This window comes from Gossypium arboreum, chromosome 4 (genome assembly GCF_025698485.1).
Source record: "Gossypium arboreum isolate Shixiya-1 chromosome 4, ASM2569848v2, whole genome shotgun sequence".
Lineage (NCBI taxonomy): Eukaryota > Viridiplantae > Streptophyta > Magnoliopsida > Malvales > Malvaceae > Gossypium > Gossypium arboreum.
The window spans coordinates 42,446,065-42,465,386 of NC_069073.1; the positions used below are offsets into that span (position 1 = coordinate 42,446,065).

At 31.1% G+C, this 19,322-nt stretch overlaps 1 protein-coding gene across 1 annotated transcript; it reads left to right on the plus strand.

Moving 5' to 3' along the window:
- Window positions 1–12,435: 12,435 nt before the first annotated feature.
- On the plus strand, window positions 12,436–15,554 carry LOC108459880 (AP2-like ethylene-responsive transcription factor At1g16060). Its single transcript, XM_017759276.2, has 8 exons — window positions 12,436–12,847; window positions 12,947–13,029; window positions 13,174–13,182; window positions 13,274–13,362; window positions 13,441–13,514; window positions 13,619–13,669; window positions 14,169–14,245; window positions 14,811–15,554. Exons 1-8 carry the CDS (start codon window positions 12,696–12,698, stop codon window positions 15,365–15,367), a joined length of 1,092 nt encoding a protein of 363 aa, XP_017614765.1. The 5' UTR covers window positions 12,436–12,695; the 3' UTR covers window positions 15,368–15,554.
- Window positions 15,555–19,322: the final 3,768 nt, after the last annotated feature.

Sequence of the window (19,322 nt, forward strand, 5' to 3'; positions counted from 1 at the left end):
TTGTAGGCCACCTTGCCTACTCTCTTCAAGACTTTAAATGACCCCTCAAAACTTTGCACAAGCCCCTTGTGCAAACCCGTATATCGCAACATCAGGTGTAGTTTGGCCAGGACTGAGTCACCCACCTGAAACTACACATCTCTTTGATTCTGATCGGCCCACTTCTTGTTGCGCTTGCCTACTTTGTGTAAACAAGCTCTAGCCAAGTCATTCTTCTCTTGCCAATCCTTCGTAAATCGGTACGCCGCAGAATTTGGTCCTGTATAACGGGTCGTAGTAGCGTTGGGTGTGAGTTGTTGTTGGCCCGTCACTATCTCAAACGGACTTTGATTCGTCACCCCACTCAGCTGCAAGTTGCACGAAAATTGGGCCACATCCAACAGCTTGGGCCAATCTCTTTGTGTGGCACTCACATAATGTCGAAGATATGTCTCTAACAATGCATTTACTTGTTTGGTTTGCACATCTGTTTGTGGATGCATGCTTGTAGAAAAATTCAAGTCCGAGCCCATTGAGTTGAAAAACTCTGTCCAAAATCGACCCATAAATTGCCCATCTCGATCACTGATAATAGACAGTGGCACCCCCCAATATTTTACCACTTGTCTAAGAAATAAACGAGCTGCCTCCTCAGTGTGGCGCTCCTTGGTAGCTAGAATAAACGTCGCATACTTTGAAAACCTGTCTACCGCAACAAGAATACTTACAAACCCATCAGACTTAGGCATACCAACAATAAAATCCATGGAAGTACTCTCCCATGGTCTCTCCGGAATGGGTAAGGGTTGTAACAAGCCGGCCAGACTCTTTAACTCAACGTTGTCTTATTGGCATACTAGATAGGTCTTCACATAGGTCTCCACATCTTCACCCATGTGAGGTCAATAGTATCGTTCCTCCAAAACGGCCAAGGTATGATGCATTCCCGGATGACCCGCCCATTATGAGTCATGACATTCTTCCATGACTTCCTTGCGCAATATCCCATGGTGAAGCACATAAAGGCGGTTCCCATGAGTGTATAGCAATTCCCCATCAAGCCAAAATCTCCTCATTTTCCTCTCCTTGGCCAACTCAATCAAGCTTTTGGCTGTGGGGTCATGGGACAACCCTTCTCGAATGCACTCTAACAAGGACCTATCGGGTTGGCTGATGGCCGTAAATTCCATCTTTCAGCTAAGTGCATCAGCCACAATGTTGGCACTTCCTGGCTTATATTCTATTGTGAACTCGAACTCCGCTAGAAAAACTTGCCAATGAGCCTGTTTGGGAAACAACTTTTTTTGGGTTAGAAAATAACTGTTGGCAATATTATTGGTAAAGACCATGAACTTGGAACCCAGTAAATAATGCCTCCATATGTGCAAGCAATGCACCACAGCAGTCATTTCCTTTTCTTGGACCGTATATCTCTTCTCCTTCTCATTAAGCTTTCGACTCTTAAAAGCAATTGGATGACCATCTTGCATCAGTACTCCCCCAATGGCATACTCTGATGCATCCGTGCGTACTTCATAAGGCTACGAGTAATCCGGTAGTGCAAGTACGGGCTCCCTTATCATTACTTGCTTCAATTGGTTAAAGGCCTTCTCACACTGTGGGTTCCAATCCCATGCCTTACCCTTTTCAGCATGTCCGTTAAGGGTGAGGTAATTCTAGAATAACCCTCGATAAAGCGTTGATAATAGTTTGCCAACCCAAGGAAAGATCTCAACTCTGTCACCTTGGTTGGAGCCTCCCACTCAGCAATGGCCCGAACCTTGCTTGCATCCATCCGAATCTTGCCACCTCCCACAATGTGGCCTAAAAATGGCACCTCTTGTTGAGCAAATGAGCATTTCTCCTATTTGACGAATAGCTCATTCTCCCTCAAAGTTTGGAACACTTCCCTCAAATGTTTCACATGCTCGTCGAGTGACTTACTGTACACCATAATATCGTCAAGGTAAACAACCACGAAACGATCAAGGAAAGGTTGAAGTACCTTATTCATCAAGGTGCAGAATGTAGCTCGGGTATTCGTGAGTCTGAAGGGCATCACTAAGAACTCATACAAGCCATACCGTGTCACACAAGCTGTCTTTGGCTTATCCCCTTCGGCTATCCATACTTGATGGTACCCCGATCTCAAGTCCAACTTGGTAAACCATCTCGCACTACCAAGCTGGTCGAACAAGTCTGCAATAAGGCGAATAGGGTACCTATTCTTCACGGTGATCTTGTTTAGGGCCTGATAATCGATACACATATGTAATGACCCATCATGTTTCTTTTGAAATAACATCGGTGCACCATACGGAGATTTAGATGGCCTAATGAATCCCGCATCTAAAAGCTCCTTCAACTATTTCCGTAGTTCCTCCAATTCTGGCGGGGACATACAATATGAGGCCCTAGCTGGCGGCACTATGTTGGACACTAATTCGATCCTATGATCCACCTCCCTCTTAGGTGGCAAACTCTTTGGCAACGTTGCAGGCATCGCATCTCGAAAAGTTTGTAGTAATTGGCCAACTTCCTTAGGGATCTCACCAACGGTCTTAACGGTTTCCTCTATCTTCAAAATGGCTAAGTAGGAGGCTTCATCTCTATGTACTCCCTTAGCAAATTGGATTAAGGATAATATTTTCCCTTCTAGGCTCCCATTTCTTGTCAATCTCACCATGCATTGATGGTTCGAATCCGAAATCACCATGAAATTACCGGAAGGACAAATGGATGCATTAACCTGTTCAAGGAAACTCAATCCAACTACAAAATCATAGTCATCAAGTGGTATTACCTTGATGGATACCTTACCGGTCCAATCGCCAAGTTAGAGATTTACTTCCTTAGCAACCCTCTTGATTGGAACACTTTTCGAATTTACCATTTTAATCCGACCCGGCTCATTTTCAATCTTGAGGCTAAGTTAATGAGCAGCCCCTTCGAACATGAATAAATCAGACACACCTGTGTTGACAAGTGCATTCAACTTTCTGTCAGCCACTATGATGTCTGCAAACATCAGCCCACGACTCATCTTGTCTTCGACACCCCCTAGTATCTAACCAAGATTGTTGTCCTCCACATCGGACTCTACTTTCGCTTCCAAAACGGAGAGCGCAGCCTTCTTTGGACAGTCCTTAATCATATGCGGACCATCACAATGGAAGCAACTTATAGGCCCTCCCTTCTTTTTGTCCTACGGCTTTTTACCATTGCCATTTCTAGTGGGCCTTTCTTTGTCTCCCCTACTATTTCCCTTCGGATTGGATCTGGGCTTAGAAGACTCAGGCCTGTCTTTCTTCCCACCAAATTCAACCAAAAATTCTACTACGGACATGGCTTTGGTAAGCTCTTGCACTCCTTGGCGTTGCAACTCTTGCGTCACCCATGGTTTCAACCAATCCATGAAGGAAAAGAATACCTCTTTCTCACCCATATCTGAGATCTGAAGCATGAGTTTGCTAAACTCCTACACATACTCCCTCACAGTATCTTATTGCGAAAGCCGACGCAACTTTGCCCGAACTTCATCCTCGGCATACTCTAGGTAAAACTGTGCCTTGAACTCGCATTGGAACTCCTTCCAAGTTCCAATTTCTGTCCCACCCCGCCTCACATCGGTGGACCTACGACGCCAACACAACAAGGCAACGTCAGTAAGATACATAGCAGCAATGATTACCTTAGTGGCATCATCCGTGATGCCTTTGGCACAGAAGTATTGCTCGACTCCCCACAGGAAGTTGTCCACATCTCTTGTGGACCTTGTTCCTTTGAATTCCTTGGGCTTGGGAACATCTACACTGGGCTTGGGCGCAACAGCAACTAACCCACCATTGCCCAAAGCAGCCTTGTAGATTGTGAGTTCACCCTTGAGCTCCGCAATCTCCTCTTTCAAGGCCGCCATCATAGCCTCAATGGCATCATTCCTGCCACTAAGCTTTTCCTCATTGCATCATCCCTAGCAATCAGCTTTTCAACATGGTCCAACACATAATCTCTAAGTTGCTCCTTCATGGACAGCAACCCATCGTTAACCCTATCATCGATATCATCAACCCTTTCCTTGACATCCCCCACGAATTCCTCGAGAGTGATGACTCGATCCTCCAAAGCCGACAGTATGTCCCTCGAACGGCTAGCTTTCCTAGCCCTCCCACGGGTCTCCACTCCATCTATATTCTCAGCAACTTCTTTCAACATCTTTTAATGGTGCCTTCGAACGCTAGCTCGGATACCAACTGTCATTAACTTAGAGTTTTCACAAGAAATCCATACGGCCTTAGGCAGTTTTTTTGCTCACAAACGCCTAAGTCAGCCTAACTTACAGAAATTGAGGATTTAACAGAACTCCTCTAAGGCACCCACGAAGAACAGCAAAAGAACGAAGTAAGAACAATCTTGAAAGATGAAAAAAAACCATAGAAAAATAAGAACACTTGAGAGAAAAGTTTGAGTGAATGCTTGCAAAATTCTATTAACAACTGAATGAATTACAATAAGGGGGAGAGGCCTCTATTTATAGTTGAGCCTTCCCAATATCAACGGTACAAATCGAAATACATCAATGGCTAAGATTCAAAGCTAACTAGATATCACATCTCTAAGATTACAGAATCGTATCTTCTAAAGATTACATTAAAGTCTAGGATCACATATCTTTGAAGATCCCCTTTCATATTTTCCAAGCATATCTTTGAAGATTACTTTCCATATTTGACAAGCTCCGGAGATGGGCTTTCAATCTCTCCAAGCACTAGACCAGTCTGATTGGGCCAAATGACCTCCCTCAAATGCGATGGATCGCACAAGTCCGTCATGGTTGCTGCTTGCCCTTTGCAACCCATGACACTAGGACAATACTTTTGATTGTTAAGAGTTGTATTGATTGCATGTCGATTAATACTTCGAAGAGTTCTCCTGAAGAAGTTGATCCCCCTCAACAATAAAAATGAAAAATATGCAACATTATACTACTATATAATTTTGATAAAATATATATATAGTTCACTTGAATAGATAGACTAATAGAATAAATATAATATATAATATAGTAAATAAAGAACTTTGATAGATTCAAATTATCTTTATTAAATACTATACATGAGATAGAATAGGGTTAGAGACTTTCCATGATTTGCTACTTCTAGACATTATAATTAGAAGAAATTTGTTTCATATTAAATTTTGGAGTGGAAGCAAGATCCTTAAAAATGTTTCTTCACTATGAAGCTTTTAATTAGATAATTCCAACTCATTTTAAGAGATACAACTCTAATTAGTTTAAACAGCAATCCAAGTATTTTCTTCATCAACTAGGAGCATAAGGATAAAACAGGATTGTGTATAAAAGAAAAATACACAATGCATTGGGCATAAGTATTCTCTTCAGTAATCTTAACTTGCTTAACCTATCCCCCACCCACAATATTGTATAAAAAATCTTCTTCGGTAATTTTTTACAGATAATTTTAATGTTTATTTCTTATCAACTCTTAATCTAATTAAAGAGATTAAAATAAAATAGAATAAGTTGTATTTAAAATTTTAGCAATCTTTAAAAAAATAAAAATAATGAAAATTTTGAATTTAATCTCTTTAAAAATTTTATGTTTTCAATTAATAAAAATAAAATTATATTTTAACCTTTTAAAATGATAAAAATTGATTTACTTTTTTAAAATTATAGATATTTATGCTATTAAAATGATAAATTTACATTTTACTATCATAAAATTATAATTTAATTTTGGCCCTTAAAAATTTTTCTAGCATTTAATATAATCTTATTTATTTTATTGCATAAGCATGACAATATTGAAGTGTTTTATAATATATATATATATATATAGTAACATAATCAATACAATAACCAAAATGGATTGCAACCTTTTGCCATAATTGCAAAATCTGTGTCACAAAAAATGAATAATTATCCAATTCTTAATAAAATCTCATTAATTTAGTATATATGTTTATATGTAATTTAGGGTCCGTTTGTTTATATGTAAAAGATTTTACGAAAAATATTTTCTGTATTTTCCTGTGTTTGTTTCACAGAAAATAGTTTAATCAACGGAAAATGGCTTACAAGTTCAGGTAAAATAAGCCATTTTTCCTATAAAATAACTTACTATTTTGAAAAGCGTAAGTTATTTTCCGGAAAAACTCATCTATAGATAATTTTATTTTTATATAAAAATAACTTAAATCAACTTAATATTATTACATTGATATTAATTTTTATTTTTATTTTAAAAATATTTAAAATATTATATTTTTAATATGATTAAACATACATATTTAATTATTTATATTGAGTCATATTAATAAATTATTAATATAATAAATATAATTTATTATTTTAATAATTTATTTAATATTTCAATGTTATTTTAATAATAAATTTTAAAATAATAATTTTAAATAATATTATTTACATATTATTGAAAATATTCAATATTAATATTTTAATAATAAATATTTATTATAATTATAAATATATTAATAATAATTTTTTAGTATAAAGGTTAAAATATGTCATAAATCTATGTACATTTCATGATTTGTAATTTAGTCTTTGTTTTTTATTTTCAAGAATTTAGTCCTTTACTTTTCAAATTTAAAAATTAAGTCCAATTGTTAACATCGTTAATTTTTTTGTCAATTTTGTTGATGTCACATTTTTAAATAAAAATACTCATTTAGTAGTCATGTAATTAAAAAATGACGTCGTAATGAATCTAAATTTAATTAATATTTTAATATATGCAAAAACAATGTAAAATATAAAATTATAGATAAAAATAAATTCAATTAAACAATGAAAAATAAGAAAATCTCAAATGTATGTTTGTTTAATTGAAAACAACTTTTATGAAATATTTTAAGAAATCTATCAAACAACAGAAAATATTTTACAGATCTATCCAAACACCGAAAATATTAACTTTTTCAGAAAAGTAAATTATTCTCCAGAAATTATTTTCGTAAATCATTTTCAATAGAACAAACAGAGCCTTTATTGGGAAGTAAGCATTAATAAAAAAAATATATTTTACGTTTGCTTATTGTTTTTATGAACAATTTGATATACATTGAAAGTATTTTTTTTATTGATAAATTTTAAATTTATATCCAATCTTATAAAAATAATAAAAATGAACATAATAATATTTATAAAAAGAACTTAAATTAAAAATTAATCAACATAATAAATATCGTCTTTAAGTTATAAATTAATTTTAAAATTATATTTATGTATATTAAGAAAATAAGTTTTATGAATATATAGATGATCATAAATTAAAGCAAAATTTTAATATCTAAAACCAAATATTTATAGCAACTAAAACAATTTCTCCATCACTCATTTGCAAAACAATTTTCATACTAAAACTCCAAAAAAAAAAAACAACTAATCTCTAAAACCAAATATTTATAGATTAGAAAATTTAAAATAAGAAAATAACTGAAAATTTTAATATTTAATAATTTAATAATATTAAATTTTTGAATCAATAACTTTGAAAAATAAAATGAGATCAAAGTTTAAATTTGATACAATTTAAAGATCATTGGTTTTTTAATATTATAACTCTTTATTAAAAATATATACTAGGCAAAAATTTATTAATTTAATAATTATTTAAAAGATTACCATAATATATTAAAATTAGATTGAAAATTAAATTTGATAAATACCTTAAAAGTCATTGCTTTAATTTTTTAATATTATAAGCCTATTTTAAAATATATCTAATATGTAAAATATTCATTTGTTTAATTATTATTTGAAAGATTACTATAATCTATTTAATTAAAAATGTAAATAAAAATTAAAACATCTACATGTAAATGTAACTTTTGTCATGGAATAACGTTAAAATGCAATAATAAGTTTATTTAATAATATTTTATTGATTTTTGGTACATATATTATTGGTTTTAATAAAAAATATTTTATTCAGTATGTGACTGTTGGAGTAATTAAAGAAGCAATAAAATTTGTTATTTTATTTTGGTGAATTATAATAATAGAATAAAGCCCGAACAACAAACACGACTAGCACGACTCAAACCGAGGCTACACCTATGACGATGAACACCCTTAACCATTAGGCCATTATATAAGGTTCAAATTTACTAATTTTTATTTAAATTTAACATGTCTATTTCATCTTTAATTTTAAGTGAATGTTGTTATTCTACTCCTATTTATTTAAGAATAGAATTAAAAATAAATTACATATATAGATTTTCCTCTTCAGAATATCTAAATTGCCTTTATTTTTTACACTAAAATGGCCGATTAAAAAGTTAAAACCAAAATGTAAAAAATAGTTAAAAGTAATAGAAATTAAAATTGAGAGTATAAAAAAGTTTTTTTTTCTAAAAATGATGGATAAAAGACAAAAGTAAAAAAAAAATAAAGGGTGTTTGATAAATAGAGTTTTAGGTATTTTTTTAGTTGATTTGGGCACAAATGAAGAATTGAGTAGTCAAATCCTCTAATTGCAGTGTTTGGTGAATGAAGGTTTATAGGAACTTGTTGAACTAAAACCTCTAAAACAAAGAAGGGAAGGATAAACAATTTTTTTTACAATTGATTGGGAATAAGATATTGGAATGGCATATCTAACCATGATTGCTCAAAAGTTACTCCCTTTGCCACATGCTCTCAAACTTAATAAAGGTGTCAAGATATCAATAGCCTTCATTATTTTATTTTCACTTTTACCTCTAAAGTTCAAATTGAATCTCAAAAAAAAAATATTTACCACGAATCTACAAAAATCAACAATGGAGATTCTTTTGCAAGATGGTTTCATCCATTAAGGTTAGCTCTTTCGATACTTTTAAATTGTTGTACTTTATTTTTTTTTTTGCCTTTATTTGTCAAAATTTTTTACCCCTATAAATCTATTTTTCCCCATGTATTTCGTCTTTTTTTGTCCATGTAATTTGAATTTTTGATCCCTATAATTCTAATTTTTTTGTCCATGTAGTTCATTCTTTTCCATGTAAGTCAATTTTTTTCTCCTTGTAATTTGATCTTTTTTTTTGTCTCGACAAATTGAACCAGTTAATCAAACCAGCCACTGCAATAAGCAATCAACTATCAGCCAATTGTCAAACCGAGCATACAATTATCCTATTTTGTTAAAAGACAAAACCAACCCTTTTAATTAAGTAAATTACCAAATCAATCCTATTTACTCCTAAGATTGTTTTAGTAGTTGGTTTTATATTATATTTTTTTTGGTGAATTACAAGAGGAGGACAAAACTCTAACAATAACGCGACTAACGCAATTTGAACCCAACCTACACTTGAGGCAATGAACACCTAACCATCAGGTCAACACACGAGGTTCAGTTTTATATCATACATAGATATGATTATACCAATCATATATACATTATATTATATTATATTATATTATATTATATTATATTATAAGGTCTTAAGATCTCAACTAATGTGAAAATCTATATTTTGACATGTGACGTATTTATATTGTTAACGCATAGCATGTGTTTAATTTTACTTAAATATACATATATTTAAATATTTAAAATTAATTTATGCATAGCAAAAGTTGCAAATTAGTTATAGACATAATAAATATCCAAATTCAAAAAACAAAATCAAGGCAACATGTACGAAGAGAAATATACATGTATTGTAAACGCATAGCAAGAGTTTTTTTTTAATAAAAAATGAATATTATAAAAAGTATAGAGTTTAAAGTAGAAAATTCAAAAATAAAATACTTATCATAAATATAAATAATATTTAATTAAAATAAATTTATCTAAATATTTAAATAATATGTTATAGAATTACAATGTTTTATTTTAGAAATTTTAATTATATTATATAATTCACATAATCAAAATTAATAAATTTAAATTCTTTATTTTACTTATTCAAATACAGTCTAATTTAGATTTATTATTCACTTCAATATTATTTTGAATTTTATTTAAAATTTATCTAAACATATGTAATATAATATCATATAAAATTTTAAATTTTATCTCAATTCCTATTAAGGCTCATTTAAATTTATTTCAATGATTTAACTAAAACCATTAAAAACCATATATTTTTAGTGAGTAGGAGAGAAGTTAGTTTACCTTTTAAGCACTCAAATTTAGGTAATTCAACAATTATTTTAATATATTTGAATCTATGTATTTATACATTAATAACAATATCGATATTAATTAAAATATATGAATTTTAATTATTTACTTCTAGTTGTTTTGATGCAGCAACCAGCATGGAAGTAAGTTAAAATCATGTTAGCAAAAGACGATATTAATGAATTAACATTAAAAAATTTGAGAGTTGGATTTTTGATGACTTGCAACTCTTGAATGTGTAATTACTGATAATGTATTTCTTCAATTAAGCATCAATGTTTTGGTTAGGATGTTTTACAGACCACCTCATTTCTTTTTGTGTATATGATCTGGGAGGTCAACGTGCAAAATCAGATTCCTAAACTTCATTTATCCACATATTCAATATTTATCATAAAAAATAATTTATCCACAGCTACCCTAATATTTAAATTATATAATTTATATATTCCTTATGTCTTATCATCATATTCAAATAACTTTTAAATGATTATTATATATTTATACTATCCTAAGTATTTGATTAGATAATAAAATTTTTAAATTTTAGATAAATATTTAATTAAATAAAAATAATTATCTATATATTCATTTGATAAATTAAAGTATTTAACTTAACTAATTTAAATTCTATTACATGGTTAATATTTTTTTAAATTAAATTAAATAAATATTTAATTAGATAATAATTTTTTAAAATTTAGATAAATATTTAATTAAATAAAAAATTGATTAGATAATTTATCTTCTATATTAGTATCTATTTTAAAATTTGATTTTAACATAAAAATTTTAAAATTAATTTATTGTCTTAATTACTAAAATAATTTTTAATATATATTTTAATTTATATATACAACTAAGCCCAAGCATTAAAAAGGGTCGATTCAATACATTGCACTTAGCAACCAAAAGTCAACAAATGATTATATGCAAATATTTTATATATAAAAATATGAATTAATTAAATGTATCTTTTAATTTAAATACAATAAGCCTATACATCTATATATAAGAATTAATTTACACTATTATTAATTAGGGTAAAATTCAAAATATTCACTTTTGTTTGCCTCAGATTACATTTTAGTCACTTATGTTTGAAATGTCACATTTTAGTCACTTATGTTATCGTTTTGTTACGAAGTGGTCACTCTACTGTTAAGCTCCGTTACCTCCCTAACATATGTCTTATATGGCAGTCCAAATGGGTTTTAAATGCCAACTTAGATGTCCTACGTGGCAGTCAAAATTAAATTTATTTAATTAAAAACTATTTGCATCCCAGCAGCTAGACATCAAAATGGGCATTTAAAACCCATTTGGACTGCCACGTAAGATTGTCGTTAGGGAGGTAACAGAGTTTAATGGTAGAGTGACCACTTCGTAGCAAAATGATAACGTAAGTGACTAAAACATAACATTTCAATCATAAGTGACTAAAATGTAATTTGAGGCAAACAAAAGTAACTATTATTGTAGTTTACCCTATTAATTAAAGGCACATTAATTATTTTATAATTATAATCAATATTACCATCTACATATATTAAATTATTTAAATTTACTTATTAAATAACTTATTATTAAATTCAAATTTTACAGATTTTCATAACTTTTAAGATTAAACTTAGTGCATCACACATATAAGAAAATTAATATATATTAAAATTTTAAATATAAGATTATATTTAGATCGTAAAATGGATGATAACACATGTGATTATATTAATATATATTAAAATTTTAAAAATTAAATGTATTTACATAAAACATGTCCCCATATCTAATTTTCTATTATGGTACTAGAGAAAGAGAAAGGATCGTATGAAATAGGGGCACCATGTCATACTGTATCGTGTATCCCCATTGATACATAATTTTGGTAATTTTTTTAACTAAACCCTAAGCCCTAAACCCTAAACTTTATCTCAAACTCTAAATCTTGAATCCTAAACTTGGCCTTTTGGTTAAAGGTTTGGAGTTTAGAATTTGGTATTTGAGTTTAGGGTTCAATTCAGGATTCAAGTTAAAAGAATTATCAAAATTATGTATCAATGGTAAAAAATTGCTTAAACGTCTTTAAATAATTAGGATCAAGTTTAGGGTTCTAGGTTTCGAGTTCGAAGTTCATGATTTGAGATTTAAGATTCAAGTTAAAAAATAATTATATATGAATGAAGAAAATTACTTAAATTTCATTTAATAATTAAAAAGATAGACGAATTAGGAGAGAGGAGGTAGGGCAAGAAATCCATAAATTAAAGTTTAAACTCTTAAATATATAATTGAGACAGCACCAAGTTAGGTAGGACAAGGGAGAAAGATAACTCAAGCCGGTAAAGACGGCAAATCTACATTAATATTTCTTTCTAGCCGGCCATTTCTAATTTGCTCTCCCTACAAGCTTCCAAACTCATAATATTTTTACTTCTCCTCTTATCATCCCTTTAAATCCCTCTTCCTTGGAGGACTCAGTCATATCTTTTCCATTTTTTTTTTAAATTTTCTCTCTTTTCTTTTCGTTGAAATACGTAGCTGGTCATCAACGTTTTCATGGCGAAATTATCACAGCAGAATCACAAGAACACTACACAGAATAATACTAGCACTGCCAGTAATGGTGTTACTAAGGTCAAGAGAACTAGGAGAAGTGTTCCAAGAGACTCCCCTCCCCAACGTAGCTCCATTTATCGAGGGGTCACCAGGCAAGTTATTTTTAGTTTTTTATGTATGTATGGTGTTTTGAATTCTTGATTTCTGTCAGTACCTAACTTCGTTGTGATATATGCTGAGTACTGTTTCAGACATAGATGGACAGGTCGATATGAAGCTCATCTATGGGATAAGAACTGCTGGAATGAATCACAAAACAAGAAAGGACGTCAAGGTTCATTACCCTATTTTTCTTTTCTTTTTCTTATTGATCTTAATTGACTTATACTAGAAGCTGATGAAGGTTTTTTTTTTTTTCTCTTCTTCCTTTATGGTTGCTGGTGTGGTGGTTTGTTGTTGCTAATTACGCTCCATGCAGTCTATCTTGGTATGTTTAGTACTACTTTGAGGGGAATTTTTAATGCCATTCTTTTATGCGTTTATTCTGAAATTTGGGATTTTTTTTTTTACTTTTTTAGGTGCTTATGATGATGAAGCAGCAGCAGCACATGCTTATGATTTAGCAGCACTCAAATACTGGGGTCAAGATACCATCCTTAACTTTCCGGTAAGTTTATCTCTTATATTTATATATATGGTTTGTGGGAGGATTGAGGAAGAAACTTATTTAACATCAACAATGCAGTTATCAACGTACCAAAAAGAGTTGAAAGAAATGGAGGATCAATCTAGAGAAGAGTATATTGGATCATTGAGAAGGTGAGATTAATGACTAATCCATTACATTAATACACTCAATCAAGAACTTATAAGTATTGGATTGAAAACACAGTTAAATCATGTATTTGTTGTTGAATTTTCAGGAAATCTAGTGGTTTCTCTCGAGGAGTCTCGAAATACAGAGGTGTCGCTAGGTATATATATATTCATATATTGTTTTCCTCATCATCTTAAAGGGTAAAAGTATCATAGAAACCGTTGTATTAAAAGTTGTATTGCATTTTAGCTCATTTAATAAAAAAATGAACAAATTAATCCCTATATGCTAGATCAAAAAGTAAATTGGTCTTTTTGTTAAAGAATTAGTCCATTTTTACTGTAAAAAGTTAGTCTGCATATGTCAGCATAAAGTATACATGGCACACACGTGTTATTGTCTAGTTATTTTGTAAGCCACACATATTTTTAATAGCACAAAATGATTAAATTTTTAACAGAAATAATTATTTTCTCTTTATCTAATATATAATAACTAGTTTACCCATTCTTTTTAGTAAAGAATTTAACTGTTAGTACATAGGCTTGTTGTGGATGCAATGTAATCTGTGAGATGTATGATCTACAACATCTCAAATGCAGCATGATGTTACAAAATTTGGTGTTATTTACATGTTTCTCTATGTGAATGAACAGACATCATCACAATGGAAGATGGGAAGCACGCATTGGGAGAGTGTTTGGAAACAAGTACCTGTACCTTGGGACATATGGTATTTTGAACAACTCCTTTGTTTTCTTCATCTGTCTTTTCTTCCTTCTAAGAAAAAACAAAAACAAAAAAGGCTTAGGTAATCATTTTGGTTTTAGGTGGACACATTTAACACTTTTTCTTTTGGCGCATTGCTATGATAGTTTGTGGAAATGGACATTCACCTATAGATGCATTAATGACTTGACTCGATTTCTACCCAATAGCAAAGGGTAACTCATTTTTTAGGTTGATTGACTAAAATAATCCCAAAATCAAGACTGAAAACGACATGTTAGCTTATCAAAATCCTTCAAGTTATTGTCAAACAAACATTCATTAATCATATCTGTTATCTCTTTATCTAACTAACTATCCAACGAGGCCAAGCACATGCTACAAGTTATGTAATTTCCTTGGAAGCTAACTGGGGCATGCATGCCAAACTCATAAATTCACACTGTTTTAGTAGGATGCAATGGTCCAACCAAGGTTTAAGCCGCAGATTTTAATTAAGAAAATTTTGAGAGCCAAATCTGAAAAAAAACTTAAATTGAATTATTAGATCTGTTCACTGGGTTTTGCAGCTACTCAGGAAGAAGCTGCCACAGCATATGACATGGCTGCAATAGAGTACCGGGGATTAAATGCTGTCACCAACTTTGATTTAAGCCGTTACATCAAATGGCTTAAGCCTAACCAAACCAAACCTGAAAATAACCCTAACCCTAACCCTAATATCATAGACACTACCACTACTTCACTAGTAACACCAAACCCTGATCAAGAACTTGATCTAACCTTCTTCAACGGCAACAACCACAACCAGAAGCTACAAGAATCCGATGTAATTAGTGAAACCTTGCTGACTCAGCCCCGACCGGTGAATGCCACGTCAGCCCTAGGGCTTCTCCTTCAATCTTCTAAGTTCAAGGAGATGATGGAGATGACATCCGCTGCTACAGATCACCGCCAGTCCACATCAATGATATCGGAACCAGTGCGGTGCGGCTTCCCTGAAGACATACAAACCTACTTCGAGTGTCAAGATTCCAGCTGTTATGGAAATGGGGATGATCTCATTTTCGGTGAGCTCAACTCCTTCGGACCATCAATGTTTCAATGCGACCAGCTTGATGCCTAGAGGAACTAGAATTTCAGTGCTTAAAGACATCTTTTGTTTTTATTTATTTATTTATTATTCATATATAAACAAATAAAGGTGCATGACTTAACAAAAAATAAAGATGCATGTGTAGATGCTTTGTGAATACAAGACTAATGGCCTTAGAGATTAGAATATTGGATGAAGTGGAGGATTTTAGATTTAATTTTGCCTAGAAAAGAGGAGAAGAATATATATATATATATATATATATATAGCTTCCTTATTGCAGGGTTTGAAGTCGATAAAGATGGTGGCCAATCAATACATTTGATTCATTTCTTGTAGATTAGAGGAGAAATAAATATTTGTATTTATTTTTTTTTCTGTCAATAAGAATCATCATTAAAAATTAAATGTTTGTTAACAACTTTATTTTCCTTGGCAAAGGTTAAAATTATAAAAAGAATATTGCATGTAAGTGGTTCCTTTTTGTTTTATGGATTTCTTCCACAATAGCAAGCTCCCCATCAGCCCACTAATTAGGTGCGTGGCATTAGACTCATTTAACACAGTTTTAGTATTCACACCACCGATAATAGCACGTAGGGTTATGGTTAGATGGAATGGAATGTAAAAAATTTGAGTTAATTAAATTAGTAAGTTTTATTTTATTATTTTAATTTGATTTTAATTTTTTAAAATTGAGTCGAGTTGAATTGAGTGAAATTGTTCGAGTTAAATTAAAATTTTAAATATGTCAAATTAATACCTTGTTATAGCATAACTAATTTCATGTTAGAGCACATAATTTTGAAACCTTAATGAACTATTAATTAACTTATTTAGATGCTAAAATTATTTATTTTAGAAAATTTTAAATTTTAAATTTTCTTTATATATTCTTTAGAATTTTCTTTTAAATTTTTATAAATATTTTGAATTTTAAAAATTATTTTGATTTTTTTAAAGTTTTGTTGAAAGAAAGACCAATTTGCTCATTTTCTAAGTTAACAAGAACCAAAGAGGTATCTACACTAATCTAATATTTGAGTTATTCGAATTATAAAATCTAACTTGATTAAAAATTGAAACTCAAATTACTTGATTTAATTAACTCAAAATTTATTTTTTTTATTTTTTCGAATTAAATCCAATTTTACTAATCCTAATAAGCCTTTGGAAACGTCTCCCACCAAGCTGACTTCTTTTTGGAACCATCCATCCACTTTCAAAATGTTCTAACTCCACAATTGTTCTAGCATTATGATTTTCATAATATTTAATATTTTAATAAAATGGCATGTTGTTCGTTCATAATAAGAATTATTTCTGTAGTTACTTTGATAATTCAGGATTCCACTTGCCAAGCATACAAGTGTTTTTATATTGAAACATACCAAATATGCAACAAAACCTTGTTATGGTATATACTAATTTATATATTCAAGATTTAAAACTTTAGCATTTAATATTATTATATTTTTCATTGTGTTTATTTTCACATATAAATTATTGCAGGATTATAGAAATGAATTTCATTAATATAAAGAAAAACTTCATATATTAGAGTATAAAGGTAAACATATTAGACAACTTTTGTTGCAGAATTTAAATGATTTGAGATAATTTGAAGTAATTAAAAATGATAAATTTGATTATTAATTATGATACTATGAAATAATAATAAATAAATGTTTAATGGATTAATTAAGATTACGAGTATTGATTAGGCAATAAACTTAATTGAGAGGAGTATTCATTGTTGGAAATTGTAGATTGCAAATTCATCATTATTCATGACCATTTATTAAAAAGTGATGATTCATTCAATAGATACATTTGATTTCCATTGGACATGTTTGTTCTAAGAAGTATGTCTAAGGAAAATCAAATGTAAAGGGTTGTGGCTCTCCAAAATAGTATCCATTGAATGTATATAAACAGAGGGACTATGGTGCTTACAAGTATTATTTACAATCAATCCAATTTCAGATATTAGAGTAAGAGTTAGGGAATTCCTCGATTTTGCTAATCAAAGGAAATTCAAAAACTCCATTGTATCCCATGGGACCTTTGTCTTAACCTTTTAGCAACTTTGTATTGAGCCATATAGAACTCTTTGGAAAGCTTCAACCGCACCTCGAAGTCTACTATTTTAATTCCATATCGTCTTTGAATCTATTGTCCCCACTCAAATTCTCCAATAATCAAAGAAAACTAATTGGAGATTGCGGTGGAGGCTACCATCGCATTCAAAGTGATGAACCAAGATTTTGTAAAAGTTGACCGATTTGATGGTTCAAACTTCTATCGCTGGAAGGACAAAATATTTTTCATTCTTACCATCTTGAATGTGGCGTATGTTATGGATCCAAACCTACAACCTATGGAGGATCCCGCCCTCAATGCAAACCCCGAGGAAATTGCGAAAGTGGCCGAATTCAAGAAGAAGTGCGAAGAAGACAATTTCATATGTCGTGTCTGATTGATTGTATGATCTTTACTTGTCGATGCAATCCCTAGTGGAAATATGAAAAACTCTTAAAGCGAAATACAACACTGAGCGATAAGGTACTAATAAATTTTTAATATGAAGTATTTCGAATTCAAAATGCTCAATAGTATTCTGCTCATGGATCAAGTCCATGAACTACAAGTCCTTTTAATTAGCTTCATGACATGGAAGTTGTTATTCCAAAATTGTTACAAGTTGGGGCTAACATCTCGAAGTTTCCCTCGTATTGGAACAATTACCAGAAAAAAACTTCTGCATATGGAAGAGGACTTCACTGTGAAGAAAATACTTAGGCATTCATGTATTCAAGAAGAAACTCAGAAGGGTGATGCGGTGTATCTTCTCCAAAATTCTAAAGTGAACCATGTGAGCGAGTCGAAGGACTCTCGAAATGGTAAGCGAAAGGCCACATCTGAAACCAAGGACATGCAAGACAAGGAAAAAAAATCTCGCAATTGTTATAATTGCAATAAGAAAGGACACAACATTAAGGATTGTAAACTTCTCAAAAAGAATCAAGATGCCACAACTTCCAAAGCCAATATGGTAGAGGACATGGACTTTGTGACCATGGTTACGAAAGGGATCGAATGTTTGGAGATTGGTATGATTACCAAACTCAACATAGCTATGAGTGATAAGTTCTACAATTGGTAGTTGTACTCCGGAGCTACTGTCCATGTGTGTAATGATCGAAAACAATTCAAGAGTTATGAACTAATGGCAAACTATGAAATGCTTATGGGCAACTATAAATTCATTAAGGTTCTCAGTCAAAGGACGGTGGAACTTAACTTCACATTCGTGAAGAAATTAACTTTGACCAATGTGTTGTATGTTCCCGATGTGAGAAAGAATTTAATGTCTGTGGGTCTTCTGTGTAACAAGGGGTTCAAGGTTATCTTGGAATCCGATAAGTTAGTCTTGCTTAAGGGTGATATGTAGTAGAAAAAGGATATTGTATCGAGGGAATCTTCAAGTTGAGCATTGATATGAAGAAAGTTAATTCTTCTACTTATATTGTTGAATCTTATCCTTTGTGGCATGCACATTTAGTAAATTTTAATTTTAAAACTTTACAATTTATGGAAAGGAATGGTTATATCAATCTAAGTAATGATGATTTTGTAGATAAATTTGAAGTTTGTATTTAATCAAAAATTACCACGTTTCCTAATAAAAGTGAAAGGAATTTGTAAGTGTTAGATTTAATCCGTTTTGATGTTTGTGAATTAAATGGAACTCTAACAAGAGGTGGAAAATGCTATTTTATCACTTTTATAGAGGACTTGACTTACTTATATGTATCTCATGAGATATAAAAATAAGGCTTTTGATATGTTTAAATGTTTTAAAAATGAGGTTGAAAATTTGTTTAGTACAAAAATCAAAGTGCTTTGTAGTGATAGAGGTGGTGAATATTTTTCAAATGAATTGAATGTATTTTGTGAGGAACAAAGTGTGGTACATGAGTGT

Bases quoted from the DNA above. Each gene is read 5' to 3' on its own strand.
- LOC108459880 (XM_017759276.2), top strand. From the start codon at position 12,696: ATGGCGAAATTATCACAGCAGAATCACAAGAACACTACACAGAATAAT. The intron at 13,363-13,440 runs GTAAGTTTATCT...TCAACAATGCAG, and splicing joins ATACCATCCTTAACTTTCCG to TTATCAACGTACCAAAAAGA. The intron at 14,246-14,810 runs GTATTTTGAACA...TGGGTTTTGCAG, and splicing joins CCTGTACCTTGGGACATATG to CTACTCAGGAAGAAGCTGCC.